Source organism: Festucalex cinctus, chromosome 4 (genome assembly GCF_051991245.1).
Source record: "Festucalex cinctus isolate MCC-2025b chromosome 4, RoL_Fcin_1.0, whole genome shotgun sequence".
NCBI classification, from domain to species: Eukaryota; Metazoa; Chordata; class Actinopteri; order Syngnathiformes; family Syngnathidae; genus Festucalex; species Festucalex cinctus.
In genome coordinates this window covers 28852914-28874984 of record NC_135414.1, presented here as the reverse complement: position 1 = coordinate 28874984, position 22071 = coordinate 28852914, and the positions used below count along the sequence as shown (strand labels likewise).

General features: G+C 40.3%; 1 protein-coding gene across 2 annotated transcripts in view; it reads left to right on the top strand.

Annotated features, from left to right (window-relative positions):
* Window positions 1-4933: 4933 nt before the first annotated feature.
* rhpn2 (rhophilin, Rho GTPase binding protein 2) overlaps window positions 4934-22071 on the top strand; it is a 28026-nt gene continuing 10888 nt past the window's right edge. For both annotated transcript variants that reach the window (XM_077520134.1, XM_077520133.1), the window contains exons 1-5: window positions 4934-5154; window positions 11052-11167; window positions 14923-15051; window positions 21381-21456; window positions 21786-21863. In XM_077520134.1, the coding sequence (XP_077376260.1) occupies window positions 5089-5154; window positions 11052-11167; window positions 14923-15051; window positions 21381-21456; window positions 21786-21863 (465 nt within the window). In that variant the 5' untranslated portion in view covers window positions 4934-5088. The remainder of the gene's footprint in view (window positions 5155-11051; window positions 11168-14922; window positions 15052-21380; window positions 21457-21785; window positions 21864-22071) is intronic.

Here is a 22071-nt window from a genome sequence, read left to right as displayed (position 1 = left end):
GTCAGTTTGTGCCGTGTCATCACATTGGGCACGCAACGACCACTTCCTGTTGTTTCAGCTAAAGTTGCACAATAAGGACTTCTAGGTGGAGGAACGTTTCCAAAAGCTGTGTTTGTGTAACGCCACCACAAACGCACACACACACACTACAGTTCAAGGAGTTAAATGGCTAAGTTGCATCTGGCGAATGCTAACAAGCGCACAATTAACTTGCAGGCCCCCCCCCCCGCCACCACCACCACTCAGTGCCCCCCTTGCAGGAACACTGGGCTCCAGTGTGGCGGCGACACGGCATGACGAAGACGAGGATGAAGAGGAGGAGGGAAGGTTGGAGCGACCAAATGTTGCAGCGGCTTCTACCTTCACACAATGTAAATAAATACATCACAGCACACACGCACACACACAAGACACAGCTACACAACCTTTTAGCTACACACACATGCACACGCACACACACATTGAGAGGCTGCTAATGATCTGATGAGGCCTGGTCTCATTTATTGTGAACACTTGGCACAGGTCACCCGAGAAATACTACAATGATTTTCCGGTACAAGGAAGACTTGGAAAAACACGGACACATAATGAGCAGACATTGTATTGATTTGTATTCCGTATTAATGCTGCTATTAGATGAGTACATTACTGTAAACCATATTTGATTACAAAAATAGCTTTCTATTCTAACAGGAGTAATTAATTTAAGCCAACCTTTGAAACCATGCAGGAAAGTGTGAGTGTCGCAAGACCCGCATCCCCCACAGGCACAATGCCCCTGATTTTTGTCTCTTATAAGCCAAAACCATCCAAATTCAAAGAGCGCTGATATCTAAGTTTTGCGGCTTCTGTATTTCCCTCTTGTGTTGTGCGGCAAAGGTCTGACTGGGTATCTTGGGTATGCTTAATCTCGACTGTAGAATTTCTCCTGTTTAATTCCGCACAAATCTTTCATTGTTAAACTGGACTGGATTTGTTAAATAAACACTTGAGTTGCCAATATTATGCAGGGCTCACTTACAAAGTAACTGTGTGTTTGTGTGTGTGTGTGTGGGGGGGGGGGGCGTGTGTGTGGGTGTGTGTGTGTGTGTATGCGTGTGCATGCGTGCATGCCACTGTGGCATTTCTAGCTGTGTGTTTTTCTCTGTATTTCTCAAACAGGGATAGGCAAACTCGGCCCTCGAGGGCCGGATTCCTGCAGGTATTTGAGGTTTCCCTCTTCCAACACAAGCTGATTCCAATCAACAGGATCCTTATCAGGCTTATGCAGAGGTTGCTGATTAGCTGATCATATACCAGCTGTGTTGGAGAAGGGGAAACATCCGAAACCTGCAGGACTCTCGAGGACCGAGTTTGCCCACTGCTGTTCTAGAACATATGCAATGTTGAACTATTGCTTTCCCACTTTCCAGAAAAGAAGACAACTTATTGATGTTGTAGTTTCCTAATATATAATATTGATGCTGCATTTTAGCTCTGAAGGAAGCATGCAAAAAAGAAGACAAGCTCTTAATATATAAGTTTTTGAAAAGGAAAGCAAAGTATTAATGTTGCACTTAGTTTCCTAAAAAGAAGAGAAACTTCTGATATTACACATTCATGAAAAGATGAGAAGCTATTAATGTTGCACTTTACTAAAAAGAAGACACACTATTGATTCATGCTTTCCTAATAAATAAATAAATAAAAAAGACAAGCTATTGATGTTTCACCTCCCTAAAAAAAAGGAAAGGTTTTGTCTATACAGTTTCATAAAAGAGAAACTATGTATGTTGCATTTTCTAAAATAAAGATCAGCTATTGATGGCACCCTTTTAATAAGATTTACTGATGTGCGTTCCCAAAAAGAAGACAAATATTTGATGTTGCACTTTCATCAAAAGAAGAGCGATTGTCAATGCTGCACGTTCTACAATAGGAGACAAACTACTGTTATTGCAGTTCATTAAAAAGAAAACATGTCATTGATGTTTCACTTTCCTAAAAAGAAGACAAGCTATACTGATGTTGCACTTCACTAAAAAAAAGGTCATATTATTAATAAAAACCAAAATAATTGATGTTGCACTTTCCAAAAAAGAAGAGATTAGTGCATCGACAGAAGTGCAATTTTGAGCTCGTATTGTGATGGTTAATTTTGTTTTTGTGTGCACAGTTGCCATGTTTATCCTCAGTTTCAAGTTCATATAAGCATACAAGTACATACACATTCTGTCTTAAGTTCTTGAGAGTAGGCGGGAGAAAGGAGGCCATCATTCCCCACTCTCCGTCATCCTTTCATCCGCCTCTTGATGCATTCTCACTGTGCCGCCTCCATGGATTTGTTGTGGTTTGCTACCACACGGGGAGCTGGAGTTCTTGCGGCCCGTGAGCGGGGGCGGCATGGCAACGCCACCTCCGCCGCCGCGCTTCCTGTCGGAGGGTCTAACGCCGGTTGTTCGCCTGCCCCGTGCCCCCCACTTGTGCTTGGAGAGGCGATGCACTCACAGCCGTCTCTGTGCGGCCATTGTGCCAAGACAAATGAGCGGAAAAGGCAAAAGCGGCCTCAGTTCACGGCGCTCACAACACCACAAGCTCGAGTCGACACTAATATAGAACAAATATAACTATCAGATAATATATCCAAAGATGATTAATTATTCACAGTTAAACCTGATGAGTTATTTCAACTCAAATGCTTTTAGGAAACCAATTGCAATGATCCATTTAAGTGATATAACTCAAACTATTTCAACTGTTGGAAATCTGTGGAGCAACAGTAATGTGCTCCAGCATTTTATTTGCTCTTCTAATATTTATAAATTATTTTCTAATCCCACCATGTATCGGTCAAGCCTCCCCTTTAGCCCTGGGAGAGAGAAAAAAATTCTAGAGCCGCCCTGAAATAAAAATATTTAATTTTCCTAAAGATAACTGATATTCATTCTGAAAGTATGCCCAATATGAAAACAAAACATTACTTTTTGCACATATTCAAATATGAAACACTGAAATAGTGACTGGAAACGAATGGCATGTTTGAAAGTATCAGGTCACAAATTTAAACCCAAATTGACCTATCAATTAATGTCAAGGAGGCCTTTGTATATAGGTCAGTATTTCATCAGTGTGTCTTCACGTGATTATGCAATGACCAAAAAAAACATGTTTGGCCTCAGGTGTGACTGTGACCTAGTTATTTTGCACTGAATAGGTGTGGCAAATGTCAAAAAGTCAATTCATGCAAATTAAAGCAAAGGGTTTAAGTTTAAATATTAGTATCATTTAGCTGTCACAAATGATATATTGACAGACGCAAATTAAAGCAAACAAATATCCTTGATATATTATAATAATCAAATTTATAAAGATAAAAGTAAGATGAAAGTATGTTACAATTTGCACCTTTTACTTATTCATTCATGTTGGAACGTGTACATGTAAACCTAACAATAATTTTTTACACAAAAATGTAATGTAAAAAAGAAAAACGTATTTCATGACAGCATGGGGTATTCTATGAGTTCATGCTCGCTCAAAATTGCATCATTTTTTTTTTTTTTTTTTTGCAGAAGATGGAAAAGTGGAAACAGGCGTTGACAAACCGTGAATCTCTACTTCCCTCTAGTGGTTAATCCGGTTCAGTGCACGATTTGCTTGCTCGACGTTGGAATTAATGTCCTTTTGTGTTCCCACTTTGCACAAAGCAAGATGAGTATTTTGCGAAAGAACAAAATTGCCTGTCAAATGTGACAGAGCCTCTGTCCAAAAAGTGCCCAAAATGTACGTACAGGAATTAAGGTAAGGATTTGAAACAAAGCCCAACTCACACGTTGACTCACACGTCATTTTGAAGCCATGTGAATGGAAATGTTAATGATAGTGTGGCCTCCACATCAATTCTGGCACGGCAGGTTGAACACGTTGCCGATATACACAGTACACACACACACACACACGCACCTAAACGCACACACAGTGATTCTACTGGCTTTTCCCTGACTTACTGGCGTTGAAAAAAAGCAGGCAGATGTTAAATGACCTTGGAAATGAATGCTTTCCTGCACTCTATCCTGTTGCGACAGAGAGAGATCACGCATATATCGCCCCACTTTTCTTTATCCTTTTTGTGTAAAAAAAAAAAAAAAAAAAAAGTTTAGTGTGTTGCACTCATGAAATCAAAGAGCATACAGTTTAATTCCGCATGAAACAGAAACAACACTAAAATAAAATAAAATAAAATAATAATAATAAAAAAAAAGACAGCCCTCATATTCATGAAATTAAAGCTAAATTCGTCACCTTTATTGAAACATTTTCACACAAGTTTGGAAACTGTTATCTGTGAGACGGGAGCGATGCTTGTTTTTATCATGTAACGCATGATTAAACTTTCGATTTTCTTTACAAACTTTTCGCAAACTTAGGTTTGTTTATTGATAGTTGAATAGTGTTGAAAATTGGTTCTTGTGACGGATACTTTGAGCGATTTAAAAAGAAAACGTTTAATTTTAATGTTACAAGAGCACAACAGTCTTCGAATTTAAAAGTACATTTTTTTTTAATACTTTTTATAAAATACTCGTTTATTTTCGCAGAAAGCCACAGTAGAAGGATGACAGAGCCACACACGTGGCTCGGGAGCCGCAGGTTGTAGACCAATTACAATAATAGCACACCGTTGACGAAAGCGAACCACAATAGAGTGAAATATTTTTATTTATTTATTTATTTATTTACAACGGTTTCTACTCAGGTTTATTTTGCCGTAATTTGATTTGACCTACTTTGTGCGGCGCTGTTGTTGCGTATGCGCGTGCGTATCACGGAATGGCCAGTGGCCATTTTGGGTCAACAGTTGCCTGCCAGAAGGCGAAAAATGAAGCGGATTGGGTAGGAAAAGTGCTGTTCGACGTCATACTGGCTCCATCGTCACCAGTGGGCGGGGCTTACACAGAGAGGACTGTGTGAGTGTGCGTGTGTGTTTGAGAGGCGAGTTTCTCACAGGCAGCACTTGTTTGGAGGTGAGCGAAGACTCACCTGTCGACAAAACAGCACCAGTCTGCTCTTAATTCAAATTTATATCAAACTGATTGGAGTTGTTTCAACATGACGGACGCGCTTTTGCCAAACGGCCTCAAGGAGGGTCGAGGAGACGGCCAGTGCTTCAGAAAGGTGAGTTTTTTTTCTCCTCTTTGCGTTTTTTTTTTTTTTTTTTGACAACCCTAAACGTTGGTTTGTTCTCCTCTCGCGGTGCTTTCGTCGTTTTAAATAGTTATTTTACTTGCAACAAATAACTTTGTTTTAAAAAGAAAATGTTTCATGAAGACGTTCGCTGCAGGACTTGTGAGACGCGGTGCGTTCACTGACCGTCAGCGTCCAGTTCGGCTTTGAACGTATCTCGTTCAAGCAAAAAGAAATTGTTAAAACAAGCTTTTTAGAGCTGAACGTAAAACTACAATTCAGCAATACAGTAGAACAACAGAGATTGTACAAAAAGAGCATCTAAAAGTTGTTTGTGGTAAGATCAGCATCATGGAATTCAAAAGAATCCAATGCAGTGTCTGCTTCAGGTGTGCGTGTATCGCACAGCTTCAAGAATAGAATGTGTGTGGTGAGGGAGTGGGCTGCAAAGGCTGATAAGATGCATGATGTGATTGGCAGGAAACAGGAAGTGGATTGGAATTCCAGTTAAAGCTAGGTGGAGATGATTTCTAAAGAATATTTTGCACCATATCATATTGATTGTTCAGTAGTGATGGGCAACATATTGTGTGCGGGCCTAGTTGGGGCTTGCCAGAGTGTTCATTTTGGCCCGCTGTGTAATGCTTGAAGAAAATATTATATAAAATGCCATAAATTTTTTTGGAAAAGTAATGAAACCTAGCTATAAGTCCAACCTGTATCCATTATAGCAAAGTTTGTATACATACAACCCCAGTTTCGAGCACCTGATGTATATTTTTTCACAAATTTGGTATGTCGCCAACGGGATTCAGTAAAAGTTAAGATAGCTGCAACAGCTCGCTGAGGAACTGGATTTGTGGAACTTATTTTTTGAGCTATTCTGCCATACAAAACCCCCAAAACTTATTTTATCACACTTAAAAAAAGAAAAAAAAAGAAGGTTGTTTTGTAAATTTTTCTTGAGCACCTGTTGTTATTTGTAGCCTACTTTTAAGTTCTAAATAAATAAACGCCACGTTGAAGTCCATTTTGTCATTTCTCCGTCTGAAAGCTAATCATCTGCATTGGATTGCTTTCTTTTGAAGAGCCTCTCAAAGTAAAACACTATTTTTGGCCTTGCCTGGATGACTCAATCACCTCCATGGTGTCCACCCTTATTGTCACACGATTACGCAAGGAACTCATGACTCACACACACACATACTTCACACACACTTATCTACACATTCACTGGACACTACATTAGGCACGCCTTTCTGCACATTCACAATATAATGACGTCCAATACAAAGGCCATTTTGGATTTCCAAATAAAGGTCCGCGTTTATCATGGCTGTTTGGGGCCATTGTTAAAAGTTTTCGAGAGCTGTGACCGTTGAACATTTTGATGACCGGTACACAAAAAGCAAGGCGCTGTCGTGGATAACACAAGATGAGCTAAACAAACGTGACATTGTGTTATTTTTAAGGGCAGCTCGTGTTGTGTTGTACTTGTCAGGGACCCATTGTCAATGTAAATGTGCTGCACTGGCAAACGGTGTACGGTGCAATGCTGCAAAATTTGCTAAGTAAATGCCGATGCAGATGCTATTTATTTATTATAATTAAGGATTTTGGATAGGTTGGATGGATGCCAGCAGAGTGTAGTTGTGTGAGTTTCCTGCAAGATTCAATATACCAAGTAATTACAAGAGCCGGTATCGCCGATACAATATCAGAAGAAGTGCTTTTCCTTTGGCCGTTTTCTTAAGTTTCTGCATTTCGCCGGGCACGCCGGCTCTCACGGACCTTTCCTGTCGGTTGTGCATTCTTTGCTGTTTTCCCAGTGTTGCCGTGTAATTGTTGTGACAGGCTCGCTCCATCCCAACATTCCCCTTTTGTGTCTGTCAATCCCCTTCGTCTGGATTGAGGCTCTCGCGGCACTTCCTGTGTCTGCGAGAGAGCGCAGCCTGGCACCACCACCACCATCTCCTCCTCCACCTCCTCCTTTACTGGAACCCCGCCACCTCCACCCCAAAGCCCAAACACACACTCCCACAATGTGAATGTTGGGAGACCAGCCTTCACCCTATGATGCTGCTGTTCTTATTATCTGAATTTTTGTTTTGCATTTGACAAACTATCATAAAAATGACTAGGTGTAAGCGGAATAATACATTTAAAAATGCCTAAATTTTGGTGACTAAATACATTTAACATGTTTACGATACGGGCGGCACGGTGGATGACTGGTTAGCACGTCCGCCTCCCAGTACTGAGTACACAAGATCGAGTCCAGGCTCCGACCTTCCTGGGTAGAGTTTACATGTTCATGTACATGGCCGAAGCCATCTGGGATAGGCTCCAGCACCCCCACCACCCTTGTGAGGAGCAAGCGGTTAAGAAAATGGATGGATGGATGTTAAGATGACTAGATCCCATGGATATAAAATGCATATTCAGTAAAATAATTATAAATACTGTAAAATACACAAACAAAAACACAAATAATTTACTAAAATAAAATTAACATATCTATACTTTATATTTCTAAATACATTTAATTAAAAATGTTAGTTAGTTAGCTAGTTTTTTGTTTGTTTGTTTGTTTTTTTACTGCAGTTTAATTTTCATAAGGGATGTTTTGGCCCGTCTATGTTTAAAATCTACGCTAATGGTCAGATGAAGGGGAACGTAATGTGCTTGTGAAGCGAAATGATATGTGGAGGAACGCAAAGTATGTTAGCATTAGCATGTAAGTGCCTAAATATTAAGTCTTATTAAAGATTGTAGTTTGTTTATATGCATTGCTGTAATGTACGAGCTATTTTTTTTTTTTACAATATTGTGAACCTTTATTTAATAATTGCCAACATCCCCAAAATATCATAATAATTATTGTATCGTGAGCTTCATATCGTGATATCGTATCGTAATGTTTGTATATCGTTACATCCCGACTATTAATATTAATGCATTTCTTTCTTTGTTAGTTCATTTCAATGTCAGCATTTAAACACAACTTCAGCTTGGGCTCTAGAAAATGTGCTGAATGTTTGCTTAAAACCTCTGCAGTCGTGGTGTCACTTTGTTACTTTGCTGGAAAAAAAAAGAAGCTTGGAAAAGATTTCTGGTCAAACTTTAAACCCAACCCATTCGGCCTTTGCTCACGCTCCTACTGACTGATTTACAAGCTTTGCGCTGGCGTTGGGCCTTTTGCCTGCAGAGAGCTACTGCGGTTCCTCTCGGAAAGATGGCACGAAGAGAAAGCCAAATCGTCAGCTTCCTCCTCCCTGCTGACGTCACGGCAGCTGGCCCGCCGCCGCCCGGCAGCCAGAACCTCAAATTGACAACACGTGTGTGTGTGTGTGTTGCCGGGCTGGTTGCAGTGCAACACATGCATGCCCCCCCCCCCACCCCCAAACTTCTTGTGGGAAAGGCGCAAACAGCTCAATAAAGTGTCAAAACATTTCCATAACGTGTATATTTATGAAACAAAAAAAAAGACCTTAGTGTAGTGGTTCTCAAACTGAATACAATAGGTCCGTAAAATAATTTGTAATTCGACTTCATTACGTTTAATAAAAAAAATATAGTGACCATACTGCCATTACCTACATATGGGGACATACAGTATTAAACTAATTACTCTTCCCAAATAATGTGGAAATTGCATAACTGACATCACTGCATTAAGACCTAGTTTTTTTTGTTTTGTTAAAAGCCAACTAGAACAACTGAGCCTTTGATGGTGTTAATTAGAGGCACTTTATGGTGGCAGGTGTCATGTCTGGGGTCACGCCTGGGTTAAGTTTGAGTTTGAGTTCATGACCTGTTAAGTTTGAGGTCAAGTGGCTGTTTTGAACTGATGTAACCATCATCTAGTTTCAACTACTTTTAGGCTATGTGATGTCAATCTTTAATCCTTAAAGGAGCAGTCTGAGAATTGTTTGTTTTGCCAGATTATTGCTTTCTGTTCCTCTGTGTAACTCTCTTTGTTTCTCGTCTAGTCAAGTTTGTTCTACGCCTCTGGATATGAATAAATAACAAAAACCTCATTTGTGTCTGCGTTTTGGAATCCAACCTTCAGCACATGACAGAATAATCCGACCAAATGGATCCCACAGACTTAAATCAGATGTGCCATGTGCTGACTAACTCCCAATTAATGTGAGTTAGTTCATTCTAAACATCACCGTAACCAGTTATGAGAGGGTGTGCACACTTGTGTATCTCAGATGTTTAACTCTTTTTGGACGAGGTTTAGTTTTTCATTTTGACGAGTACAGTTTAATGGTGGAACATGTTTGAAAAAATTTACATTATCTTGGTAGAACCTGGCAGTTGAAAAGGGGTGTGTAGACTTTTTTTTTATAGCCACTGCTGGTGTTCACGTAGTTATGTTCAGTTCGCGTTAGCATTATGACGGAGTGCTTGGAAAAATGAACCCCTCTAAGGGCTCCCTGGACCCAAAAAGAGTTCATCATGAAAAGAGCGAACGACCCACTAGTGATTCACCGCTCATGACAACAGACTGGACTCGTTGCGTTGCGCCCTAATTGTTTGGGAGAAAGGCTGCACTTTGTGAGTGTGCCAGCGCGAATGGGTCATGCTCCTTGTGTGGCCCAAATTAATCTAGTTCCATTGTCGTTTCCAATTGGAAAAATCCAAAGAAAAAGCATAAACGCACACTGTTTGGATGTATTTTGTCCAATTGTACATGACTCTCTGCTTCCTGCCGGGATCATCATCTTGGAATGTGCTCCCAATCTGATAACATAGCTCCAGAACATGGAGAAATGGAACGGAATGATGTTTACAGAGCACTCCTTGCTCTCACATGCACGGCGAGTCTCGATGAGGCCGTGACGTCATTCCACCGAGACTTACTTTGCCGTTAATGGTTAATGGCGCTGGGGGTTCTTCTGCGGGTGTGTGCGTGTGTGTTATGGGTAATGGGTGGCGACCATCTGGCTCCCAGCCTTGAAACGCAGGAAGGATGTCGCAGGTGGTTCAGGGGAAACCCTTAAAATACAACACGACACTCACACAATCTTTTTTTGCACACCAGATGTATTATTCTTGTGCACGCGTGTTTTCTCATGAAGCTCAATAATACGACTAAAATATTACAAATGTTATTCGTGCAGTTCTATAGACACATTTTAGCAGTCAATTGCTTCACCACAAGTATTGTGGTTTCAAACTAGGCTCAAGTTTTCAGGAGGTCTGAGTACGACTTCAGGCCAAGATTAAGACTTCAAATTGAGGTATCAGTTTGTTTGTTTTTTCTTCAAGACAGTGTTAGTCCCGCATTTCAGGTTTCAAATTAAGTTTAGGGTTTCAAATTTAGGCTTTAAAGCTAGGCTTAGGGTTTCAAGTTAGTGTTTCAAATCTGGGTTAGGATTTCAAGCAAATTTGGTGGTTTTAAATTGGGGTTTGAAGCATTAGGATTGTAAATCAGGCTGTCGAGCAAAAGTTAGGGTTTTAAATTTGGGTTGCAAGAAAGTGTTTTGGTTTCAAGCCTGCATTTGGGTTTGAGTCAAAATTGGGGTTTGAAGGCAGTTTTAGGGTTTTTAAACTAGGGGGAGGGTTTCAAACCCAGGCTAGGATTTCTAGCAAATGTTTGAGATCAATTAAGGTTTCAAGACAAGGTTTGGATTTCAAGACAGGGTTATGGTTTCAACACAGGGCTATAAATTCTAGGTATAATTTCAAGCCAGAGTTTTGTTTATAATGTTGTGTTTCAAGACTGGGTTTCAAACTAGGATTAGGTTTTCAAAACAATCAATCCAGTGTTTTCATTGTTTTTTTTTGGCTCACTTTCGCATGCTCTGACGGTGACGAAAGTATGATGGCCACAAGTCAACTGAACGACTTGTTTTTTTTTTGTTTTTGGGCACCAGGGTTGCAACCCGTTCGCCCAAACCGGACGAAGCAAGCTGCAGAACAAGCGAGCCAATCTGAACCAGCAGATCATCAAGGAGATGAGGATGCGAGCAGGAGCCGAGAACCTTCTCAAGTAAGGAGACCAATCTCAAACCCGCCGATTTACGCGCATTCGCGCCGCTCTACGTCAGCACGCCGGCACGCCGTCACTCGTGCTTGTGTCGGATTCTGCCGGCCTTCAAAAGTCATCAGTCATTCGGAAAGGACAAAGGTGAAGTCAGTGCAAGATTCCAGGTAGCAACAATCCTGAACAAGATCGTGCAGAGAAAACAAAGAAGCCACACGAACATGGCAGTCAAATTAGGGTGTCAAGGCCATTTTAGGGTTTTAAATTAGGGTTTTAAACCTATGATTGGATTTTAAATAAAAGTTTGGGTTTTAAATTAGGGCTACAATATAAGAATAGTATTTCATCACATGATAATATTATCAATATCATATGGATTGCATTAGTGTTAATTTTGTCAACAAAAACTAAACAAAAATAATTTCGTCAAATCACATTTTTCATCGGACTAAAACTAGACTAGACTAAAACCCTCATTAATAAACAACAACTGGGACTAAATCAGTATGCATTTTTGTCGACTAATGATGACAAGACAAAAATGTACTTAATAAAAAAACTGGACGAAAAGCTATGGATATTTTAGTTCATGAACAAAAACGAGACGAAAATGATATGATTTTGTCAAATCTTATCTCTGCTAATTTGTCACGTGTGTGACACTGTCATGTGACACACAGCACAAACACATGGGACAGACAGGAGGTGGATTCACGGTGAAAGGTTAAAAGCAAATGTAACATTAGTCCAACGGCTATAACATTCCAAAACTAATGTTAATGCAACCGCTAACTAATGCTGGCTAACTTACTAGCTTATAGCATGGAGTCATAGTAGCCACTGTAATTGAAGTTTATGTGAAGTTGTTTTTCATCAAAAAGATGGGAAAATTTTATATGAAATAGTTTTAAATCCGAAAAGGTTCAATATAATCTAACAAAAAAAAAATGTACAGGGGTAAAATGGTTGTCCTGACTAAAATTAGACTAAAACGTTGACATTTTTTGTTGACTGATGAATAAAATTATGTTTTCTTGGACTAAAGTAAAGACTAAAATGCGAGATTTATTGTCAACTAAAAATGGACTCAATAATAATGTGATGAGATTGACTAACTGTGATAAAAACTAATTAGCGTGACTGAAATTTGACTGAAACTGAGACAAAATTTAAAAAATGGCGGACAAAATTAACACTAGATTACATGTTAATTCCCTTGGGTGCTGTATTTCTCTATCACTGCTTAAAATAGCATCTGAGCATGAAAAATATCCCACATGTTCACACCTAATCTGTTTTTATCAAACTTTAAAGTCACGGCAGTCTCATGACAAGTCGGCAGGGCAGCTTCTTCATCCTGCTTCACGCTTGAAGCTTCAACACAATGGACAAGCCTCCGCCTCTTCCTCCTTTTCCTCCTCTTCCTCTGTGCTGCCCTCAATGCGAAAGACTGGGATGACCTAACAAATAAAGTAAAAAGCATAGCGCAGAACTTCAAAGTAGGAGGACTTTTTTTCTTTTCTTTTTTTAATAAAAGTAGTGTGTGCGTGTGTGGCGTCCTGTCTGGCATTCCTGCAGTGCTTCACATAGTCCGCCCTGAGCAAATCAATTTTTTTTTTTTTTTGCTTTCACATACCTTGTTTTTGTAAAGAATACAGCACACTGTTGAAGTCTTTACTGCAGCCCTTTTACTGTTGTGTCTTTACAGTTCTGTTTGTGTGTGTGCGTGAGCGCGTGTCTATCAGCAGCTGGTGAAATCCGTCTGGTCCGACCAGTTTGCCCTTATTGTTATCTTGTTTAAAGAAAAAAGAAAAAAAAAAGACAAACCGTCTTGTGTAATGTCTCTCCAGTCAGTATCATGGTTACCGAATACCGAACATATTGTGTTACCTGTTATATTTAGTTGTGACATTTTCTAAATTCCTCCATGCGGCATTTGTTTGTCTTTTTGTGGCCGCCGGTTGGCGCTATCAAAGGTGATGTGAAACAAGTTTGCTACTGGTCTGGCTTGCAAATTGTACCGTTTTCAAGACAAGATTTGGGTTTACCAATGAATCACGCACAGTATTGAAGCGTGATCGCTTGCAGCCGATGATTACCGAGCAGGGCGTAACATCACGAATCATTTGAGTCGGGTGTTTATTACGTGAGGCTTTCAAATTACAGTTTGAATTCATGACTTCAACAGTAAGTCAGGGTTCAACACATGGTCAAAGGTTAGTTTCAAATCATGGTTTCGCAACAATATTAGAGTTTACGTTGTTAGGTCATCAGTTGGTTAGTTGGGAGGGGGGAAAAAAAAAATCAAATCAAAATTGTTCGGATTGATGAATTTTTCTCACAGGACTGGAGTGGAACAGCGTCTCCGAGCGCACCTTGCTCGGAGGTCCGCGGAGTGACAGTGTTTATTATTTTTTCAATGGGTTGCCATAGTAGCCGCGAAAACAGCGCGGAAACCCCAACGTGCAACTCGGTTTCACCGGCCTCATTCTTAAACGCAGCGATCTCTCTCTAATTGGAGGGTGAGCGAGGTGACGACAGGCTGTGATTGACGACGGCCAAGCAACATGCCAGCTTCCTTCACAAAGAACGGCAGATAACGATGACGCGGTGCATCCTATCAGACTGATGCACACAAAAAAGCTTCCAGAGGCTAATGCGCGTCAGCAACCTTATCTAGGCTGTGCAGACGCACGCTATTCATTTTGAGACCTTTTGATTCGCGAGTAAGAAATGTTTCTAATTGCCTATACTAATAGCTTAAACTATAAATATTAGGGCTCCTCAATTCTAATTTCCTCAATTGACTTGATTTTGATTCACAAGAGTTCAACATGGATGAGATGAAAATATTTTCATAATTCTAATTTAATAATTGTAAATATACATATTCTGATTTGTCATAAGTGCAATAAATCAGGTCTTTCATAAATGTAAGAAAATACTTTTAATTTCATGTGAACAGTAAATTTCAAGAAAACTAAGATACAAAAAAAATGCTTTTAAAATTTAATTTTTCTTAATAAAGTATGGGGAAAAATATTAAAATAATCGTTTTACGGTTTTATGAATCAATCAAATTTGAAAAGGAAAATGTATTTATTTTAATTTTTTTAAACCCAGCTCTAATATATACAGCGTTCCCTCGTCTATTTTCGCTGCCTCACTGTTTCGCGGATTTTTTTGCAACATGCTTTTTCTTTTTTAACAGCGTGTTTTTTGGTTTATTTTTTTGGTCTTTGTGCATTCACGGATTCGTCTCGACGAGACCTTTCCAACTGTGTTTGTCCCGTCACTCCACGACATTGCATTCCGGAGATGGAAAATATATACTGTGCAGTATAATAAGTAAATAAAAAAAAAAAAACATACTTTTAATGGAAAAAATGAACGAAAAAACATAATAAATGAAAAAATATATACCGTGCTCTATAATAAGTAAATAAAAAAAACAACAACAACATACTTTTAATGGAAAAAAAATAATGTAAATGAAAAAAGAACATGATGAATGAAAATGCATTTATAATAAAGTAAAATTGATACCAAAACGAAAAACATATAATAAACGGAAAAAAAAAATAGATATATAATTAACGGAAATTAAAAAAAAGAAAGAAAACACGGATTTCTATTATTGCTGGTAATTTTTGGAACGTAACATCCACAATAAACGAGGGAACACTGTATACAACATGGCCTGGCGGCATTACAGCATCTAATAACAAGTCTGACGTTGGTGTTTTTTTGTGCGTGCGCAGGGCCAGCTCCAACAGCAAGGTGAAGGAGATGGTCTTGCTGGAGCTGAGCTACGTCAACTCCAACCTGCAGCTCCTCATGGGCCAGCTGGAAGGACTCAACAGCTCCGTGGAGGTCTACCAGAGCAGCCAGTGAGTACGGGTGGTGGCGGGCCATCTTCTCCGTCACGATGTGTGCGCCGGCGGTGGTTGGGCTGGCTGTTTTTCAAAGACGCATTAGGGAAAAACATCTGCTGCTGCTTGCGGTGACGACCGGGCCATTATTGGTCTGTAATGGCAGGCTCGCGTTGCCCCCTGCGGTCGTTTGAACACGCCCGTGCGCCGCAACCCGTAGCCTGACGCACGGGGTCGTCAGTCAGTCAGTCAGTCAGTCAGTCAGTGCAACTGCATTTGTGTGTCACTTCTGTATGTCTGGCCTCTTACATCCACATATAATGTGAATTTTTGGCTCAACATCATCACACAAATACATTTGCAATTTCAACGTGTTTCTCAGATCCACAAATACAACCGCGATTTTCACCTTATTTTTTTTTATTTTTTTATTTTATTATTATTTTTTATTTTTATTTTGCATGTGCATTTTTCATTGCTTATTTTATCAAAATTCTGCTTGCAAGTTGTCGAATTTCCGTTTGTGAATTTCCGGGTGTGAATTGCCTTGTACCTGACGATTCGATTCGTATCACGATTCACAGGTCACGATTCGATTCGATACCGATTAATCCCGATACGAATTTATAAGTCGATTGTTGCGATTTTTTTTCATTCAAATTTAGAAAATACTAATCAGTAAGCTTGTAGAGTGTAAGATTTATATGAAAATGTATTATTTATTTATCTGAAATTTCAGTCTTATAGAGGTTGTAATCTGTTTCATGTTTGAACAGCATTAAAATAAAATATTAAGGCTTAATGTTCCATTCATATAACATTCTTCCATGCTCAAGGTGTGAATCCTAAAAAAAAAAAAAAATCGATTCTGCCGATTATTGAATCGATTCGAGAATCGCGCGATGTAGTATCGCGATATATCGCCGAATCGATTTTTTTTAACACCCCTAGTTGTGCCTGTGCTTTTATTTTTAAAGGCACGCACACGTCCTCAGCTATTCCAGGCCCATTCCTCCTCCGTCCACAAGGAAGCAGTGTTGCCTCCTTGTCAATTTTCGTTTAAAATTGGAAATTGAAAAATGGGAAACGAGCTTTTGTCTGACCTTCTGTTTTGTGTTTATTGTCCATAAATCGGGAAACAAAATACAACCTTAATTTGTTTCCCTCGAGCTTGTTTTGCCTTCACTCGGAAGAAACTTCTTCTTCTATTGTCACCTCTTGGCCACTGCTGTTTTAGCAGAGCAGAAGAAGAAAATTTCGTAGTTTAAGAAGAACATGTTGTCGAGGCAGCGTTATGCTGCATTCGAGGATGGTCAGAAGTTTCCGAGTTCAAACTAGGAAGTGTGTACGGGAACGCCCCATTGAACTCGATGTTGCGATGTTGGGGGGGGGAAAAGGACCCCGAATTCACCGACAAACTACAATGTGATGTCAGTCTGAATGGCAAAACACAATTTACTCAAGTATAAAACTAGATAGCTTTCTTCATTCATAAATATTCAACATAACTCCACGTAAAGCATCGTACGTGACAGTATGCTGCTATCTCCCTGCATGAACTGAAACAGTGAACTACTGAACTGTATGAAATGCTTATGAAATCAGATAAAAACAATAAATGAAGAAAAATTGCGAGCAGGTAAGTTTGCTGGAGGTCAAAATGAGTTTTGAGGAATGAAATAAAAAAACACTTTACCGCTATCCGCCATTTTGGTTGTTTACTTTCGGCTCGAACGATTTCAGGTCGGAACTGGGAAAAAACAACTCTGATATATCCGACTTCCGACGATCCTCGAATGCAGCATTAGCTCCAGGGGAAAAATGTTAAGGTCATATTTTGTTTCCCAACTTCTGTAAAACATAATAGAGGATCTGATAAAGGCTCCTTAAATTAGATCAGCTCATTGAATAGAGTTGGCAAATTGACCGGAAATGCTACATTTCGTTATATCGATTCATTGACCCATTTAAGCAGATTCGCCGTAAACGGTTGACAGACTTGAGTGAGACTAAGTTGTGCATGCGTGTGCGTAATCGCATAGACGCACAGTAATCTAACAAGGGCAGTCAAATACATTTGCATAGAAGCTGCTAGCTGTCGCGATGCAAAGCAGTCTTTGCTTTCAACAGTTATTGCCTTTATTTATATACACGTTAGAAAAGGAACCCTCCATGACAAAATTCCGATGACAAATGCGCTCCGAGATGTTGTCTTTGGCGCTGTGTAATGAATGACAATTAATGACAGAGACACACACACACACACACACACACACACACACACACGCTCACAAAGACGAAGCACTGCAGTTATTTGTTGTTTTGAAACCGGACCAGTTAGTTTTTGGGTGTCAAAGGTGCTGCGATGAAACGGGTTATTGTGGTTCTGGTTGGTTCTTACACGTCTACCTGTTAGGTGAGTTGCAACTGCCTTTAAGGTGGTTGGTAGCACCAATGGGCTTTCAATACAACTCTATAATGATGTTAATTAAGGAAGCGACTCCTGGTTTATATTTGATACGACTTTGGAACATACACAGGAAGTTAGAAGTTGCACTGTACAGGTTGATTTGAATCTTGCTCCAATTCCCCATTTACCTGAAACATTGGGCTCAGGTGATTTGGTTCCATTGCTGAGCTCATTCAAGTTAGCAGACTCACCAAACACACGATTGATTTGGCTGCAGCGGTTCATTGACTCGACTTTTAGCAGACTCACCGGAAACAACGGATTATTTCTGTTTCCATTATTTCCGATGGCAGGCAAGCCATTTAGCTGTCACCCAGCTGGTAAAAGTATTAACTTAATAAATGTGGTTTGTGAATTCTTCAGTTGTGAGGTCGATGGTTGCTCTCTGGCACACGCACACACACGCACGTACTTCTACTCGTCTATTAAAGGCGTTTGTAACGCCTCCCGGTCATGAAAGCGCAGAGGCTTGGCACAAAAACCCCCCAAAACAAAACTAATGAGAGCTCGTTATGAGGCCAAGTCAAGTTTATAAAGTCATCAGTAACCCGTGTCACAATGTCGAGGAAAAATGAGAAAAACATTCAGTAGATGACGTCCAATTTTTATTTAACGATACTTTTGTATGGTTGTCATGGTGAGTGCCGCACAACAATCTTGTTGTTTTTGGTTGTCCTGGCTGAAGCGTGAAGTGTGTGTCATTGTGATTCTTAAAGGATGAGTCGATTTAAAGCAATTATGTAATGTAACAAATCAATTTGACGTAAACTGGCAGTCCTGCTCTTTGGGTGCATTTCAATCAAGCTGTTTGCATTCATCCGTGTGTGAACAGATGGTTTCAAGTGGCTTCAAGAGGTCCATAAGTGGAGAAACGTGATGAGGAAGCTGAAGGCCCTCTGGGGAAAAACTAGTGAAAACAAAACAAAACAGTATTTTAAACACCACGGTATTTTAAGCCCTTCCAACAGTTAACTATAGGCATATAAGGATTACATCTTACCTTTGACACCATGGCGATATACTTTTTTTATATTAGGTGTTTTGCTCGTTACTTTTCTAACGCAGAAGTAAAACGCTGAGTTCAGTAAAACCCCGCCTCTCCCCGTGTGATTGCCGCGCCCCCGGCGAGCTGACTGCAGTCTGCTGTTGGAGCTCTGCGTTTGAGCGCACTCTGAATGGCCACGCAACTTGACGCAAGCTAATTCTTCAACAAACGTTTGAAACGAAACGGCTCCTTGCTGCAAGAAATCGTGGAGAAGGAGGGGGTGAGAGGGAAGAAGAGAGAGGAAAGGAGGAGGAAAAAGAACAAAAACACAAACGAGAGCTGGTCTCGAACCGGGTACTTGCTGCTTACAGAGCGAGCGCACTAACCACTATAACTATTCGTTTAGTTAGGTTCAACAGTGTAAAAGTTTTACTTCTAGTTTACACAAGTGTCAGCCAGAACCGTTCTGGGATTTTAAGACAGCCGATTGTCATTGCACTTTGGCATTGCAAATGTGAAGCATAATTGATTGCTTTGAATTTATTTGGATAGAAAATTTACTGATAAAGGCTACTTGTTTCCTGCGACCATGGAGGTCTCAGACAAAGTGGGCGTGTGTTTAGTCCACAGAGGCGGTGCGGGGGTGGGTCTGCACCTTATGACGTCATAAAGTGACAACTCGTTTTCTCAGGTTGCAGTAATAATAATAATAATAATAATAAACTTCAATGACTTCTTGATGCCCTGCTCTTGCTCGCTTTTTCTGTCCTCCTGAGCCCAAACAGTCAAGAGGGTGAGAATTCAGTGAGTGTCTTCAAAACACCACACTCGTCCTCCATTTTATCCTATCCTTTTTCTGTTCTACCCTCCGAAAAGTGTTAGTGTCATCGTACCAAGCTACAATAGATGGCTTTCTCTGTCAGGGTAACGTGAAGTGAACGTAATGGGAATCCTGAAAGCTGAAATACAAGCACGGTACTTCGAAGGGGGGGGGGAGGGACAACAATGACAACAACCCTTTTTAGGTTTTTCCCCACAGAGTCCACATGAATAGGTCCCACTGTACCTGAGCTTGTATCTCACTTTGGCCGGATTCAGCTGGTTTTACTGTGAGCTCACCTGTGTGTGCAAATCGCACGTGTCACACGTAGCGTGGGAAAATAAATGTAGCTCTCGTTACTGTGCTGCTTTCAACTTTCATCCGATATATGAGAACATTTTATGGGACAATCTTAGAAGACATAAGATAGTCGGGTGTTTATTGGAAAAGGGGCAAAATCGGGATGAGTCTGCAGTGTTTCCGTTTAGTTGGCTAACTGTCGTCAGTGAACCAATACAAACAAATTGTTTAAATCCGTCATCTGTGTTTCTGGAGTTGGCTACTATAAACCTTTCAGAGACTGTGAAAACCGTAACAGTTTTTTCCCTTTTTTTATGTAGTTCGGGGTTCACGTGGTGCACTTTGTATGATGTAAACAAGATCCTTCAGGGTCTGTTCCATGTCTTGAACACTTTAGTGAGTGGTGAGAGGGGGTGTGCATACATCCGTGTGCGTGTGTGTGTGTGTTTCAAGGTTTTTCAGAGTCGATACACTCCATTGGTTGAGAACCTTCAGCCAAACCAGAAAGTGGTGAGCTCATCCTCTTAATAGAGGAAAGCGCCTGAGATTCACACGAGTCAGCAGGAACATGAACCTGATCCTCTCGAGCTCGTCTGCCAGGCAGAAGCAGTCGCAGCTCTTTTGTCAACTTTGCATATCGTCCACCTTCATCTCAGGCTCAACCTGCGTTGCGTCTGTCAGCAGTTCCCGCTAACCACGGCGGATCGTTGTGCTCGCTGAGCAACGCGGTGCTTTATGAGCGCCTGTTTTGTGTTAGCAGAGAACAAATGAAGGAAAAAACGCCACAGGATGTTTCATTAGCACACAAGTGTGCAGACTTTGTTTTCCGCTGAAGGCCCTTCCTTGACTTTTTAAATCCAAAACACCTGCTGTGTTTGTGTAGTGTCGCCATCTGCCTAATCTGCATGTCCGTCTGCGCACAGGATTGGATGAAAATAGCAACTTTCACGTATTCGCTAAATGAAAATCATTACTATCAGCTCTCTCGCTAGTTAGCTACACATTTAAATTGGGTGATATTGGCCTTTAAATTTACAGTGGCTAGCGAACAAGCATTTTCTTTCATCCTCTAACTATCCTTTATTGAGTTGGTGTATTAGAAATAATTTTTCACAGGATGAAGCCTATTCATAACTAGTAATGATTTCAAATTCTGTACTTCTTGCGCTGTATTGGACTTTAGGCAAGTTAGCCTAGTTAGCCGCAACGTGCTTTTAACTTTTGACCACTACAAGCTAATAGCTAGAGATGCTTCTTGCTCAAATGATGGATAAATTATTTTTTGAGTTCATGTTGAATCCAATTGTAAGTCTCTGGAGAGATCTGAAAATGGCTGTGCAAAGATGCTCCCTATCCAACCTAATAGAGCTCAAGAGTGGCTGCAAATTGGGGCAATTTTTTTGCCTTGCGGATGTAATCGCTTCCACAGGTGCATCATCAATGTATTAAGGAAAGGTCGTGAACACGGTGAACCTGTGCATTCTTAGTTGTTGTTGTTGATGTTAATTTGGTTGTTATTATGGGATGTGGTGTGTAGAGTTTTGCGGAAAGAAACTAAATATATTCATTTTTAATCGGCTGTAATTTAACAACATGTGGAAAAGTAAGGCACTAAGAATACTTTCCGGATATACTGTATCTTTTTATGACATATTTAGCACATTCCTTGTTTGTTAGCTGTATGAATAATTTAAACAATGTTATTTAAAAACCTCACCTGTGCTTGCCTTTTGTGTGTGTGTGTGTGTTGGGGTGTGTGTTTTTCTCTCCAGGGAAACTGCCAACATCCCACTCATTGCTTTGGGTCTGAAGGAGACCAAGGAAGTTGACTTCTCCACGCCCTTTAAGGTATAATACACTATTATGGACACTTCACCGGCTGGATTAATTATCTAAAAGCCTAAAGTGCTAATTTAGCATTGTAGCTGAGCATAATTTTTCCAGTTCAATGCATGTGTACTTCTTCCACGCTGTTGAGTATTTACACACTAAGGAACAAAACAATACTGAAACTGAATGAGCTTTAATGAGAGGGTGAAGTTTTGTCTTGTAAATGCTGGTTTAACATTCAATTCCTGTTATGGAACGTACAAATACGAGGAAAAGTGATTGTGTTTTCGAGACAAACATACCTACATTTGACCATTTTGTCATGTGTGTTTGTTTGTTTCCAACAGGATTACATTTCTTCGCATTACAACGAAGATGGAGCCAACTACGAAGAGGAGCTTGCCGACCTGATGGACCTGCGGCAGGTACACGAGCACGGATGGCATTCCCACGGAAGTCTGAAAATTGCCGAGGCTAAATTGCCACAAATTTTTGTTTTCATCATAGAGTGTGAGAACAATGTGGCGGTGAAGTTTAATGACTCACTCCTCTGAAACTTGGCTTGGTGATAGCGTACCCCAGATTTGAAAAATAGCCCGGTTAATCCAGTTTCTCTTAGTAGCACTAGCAATA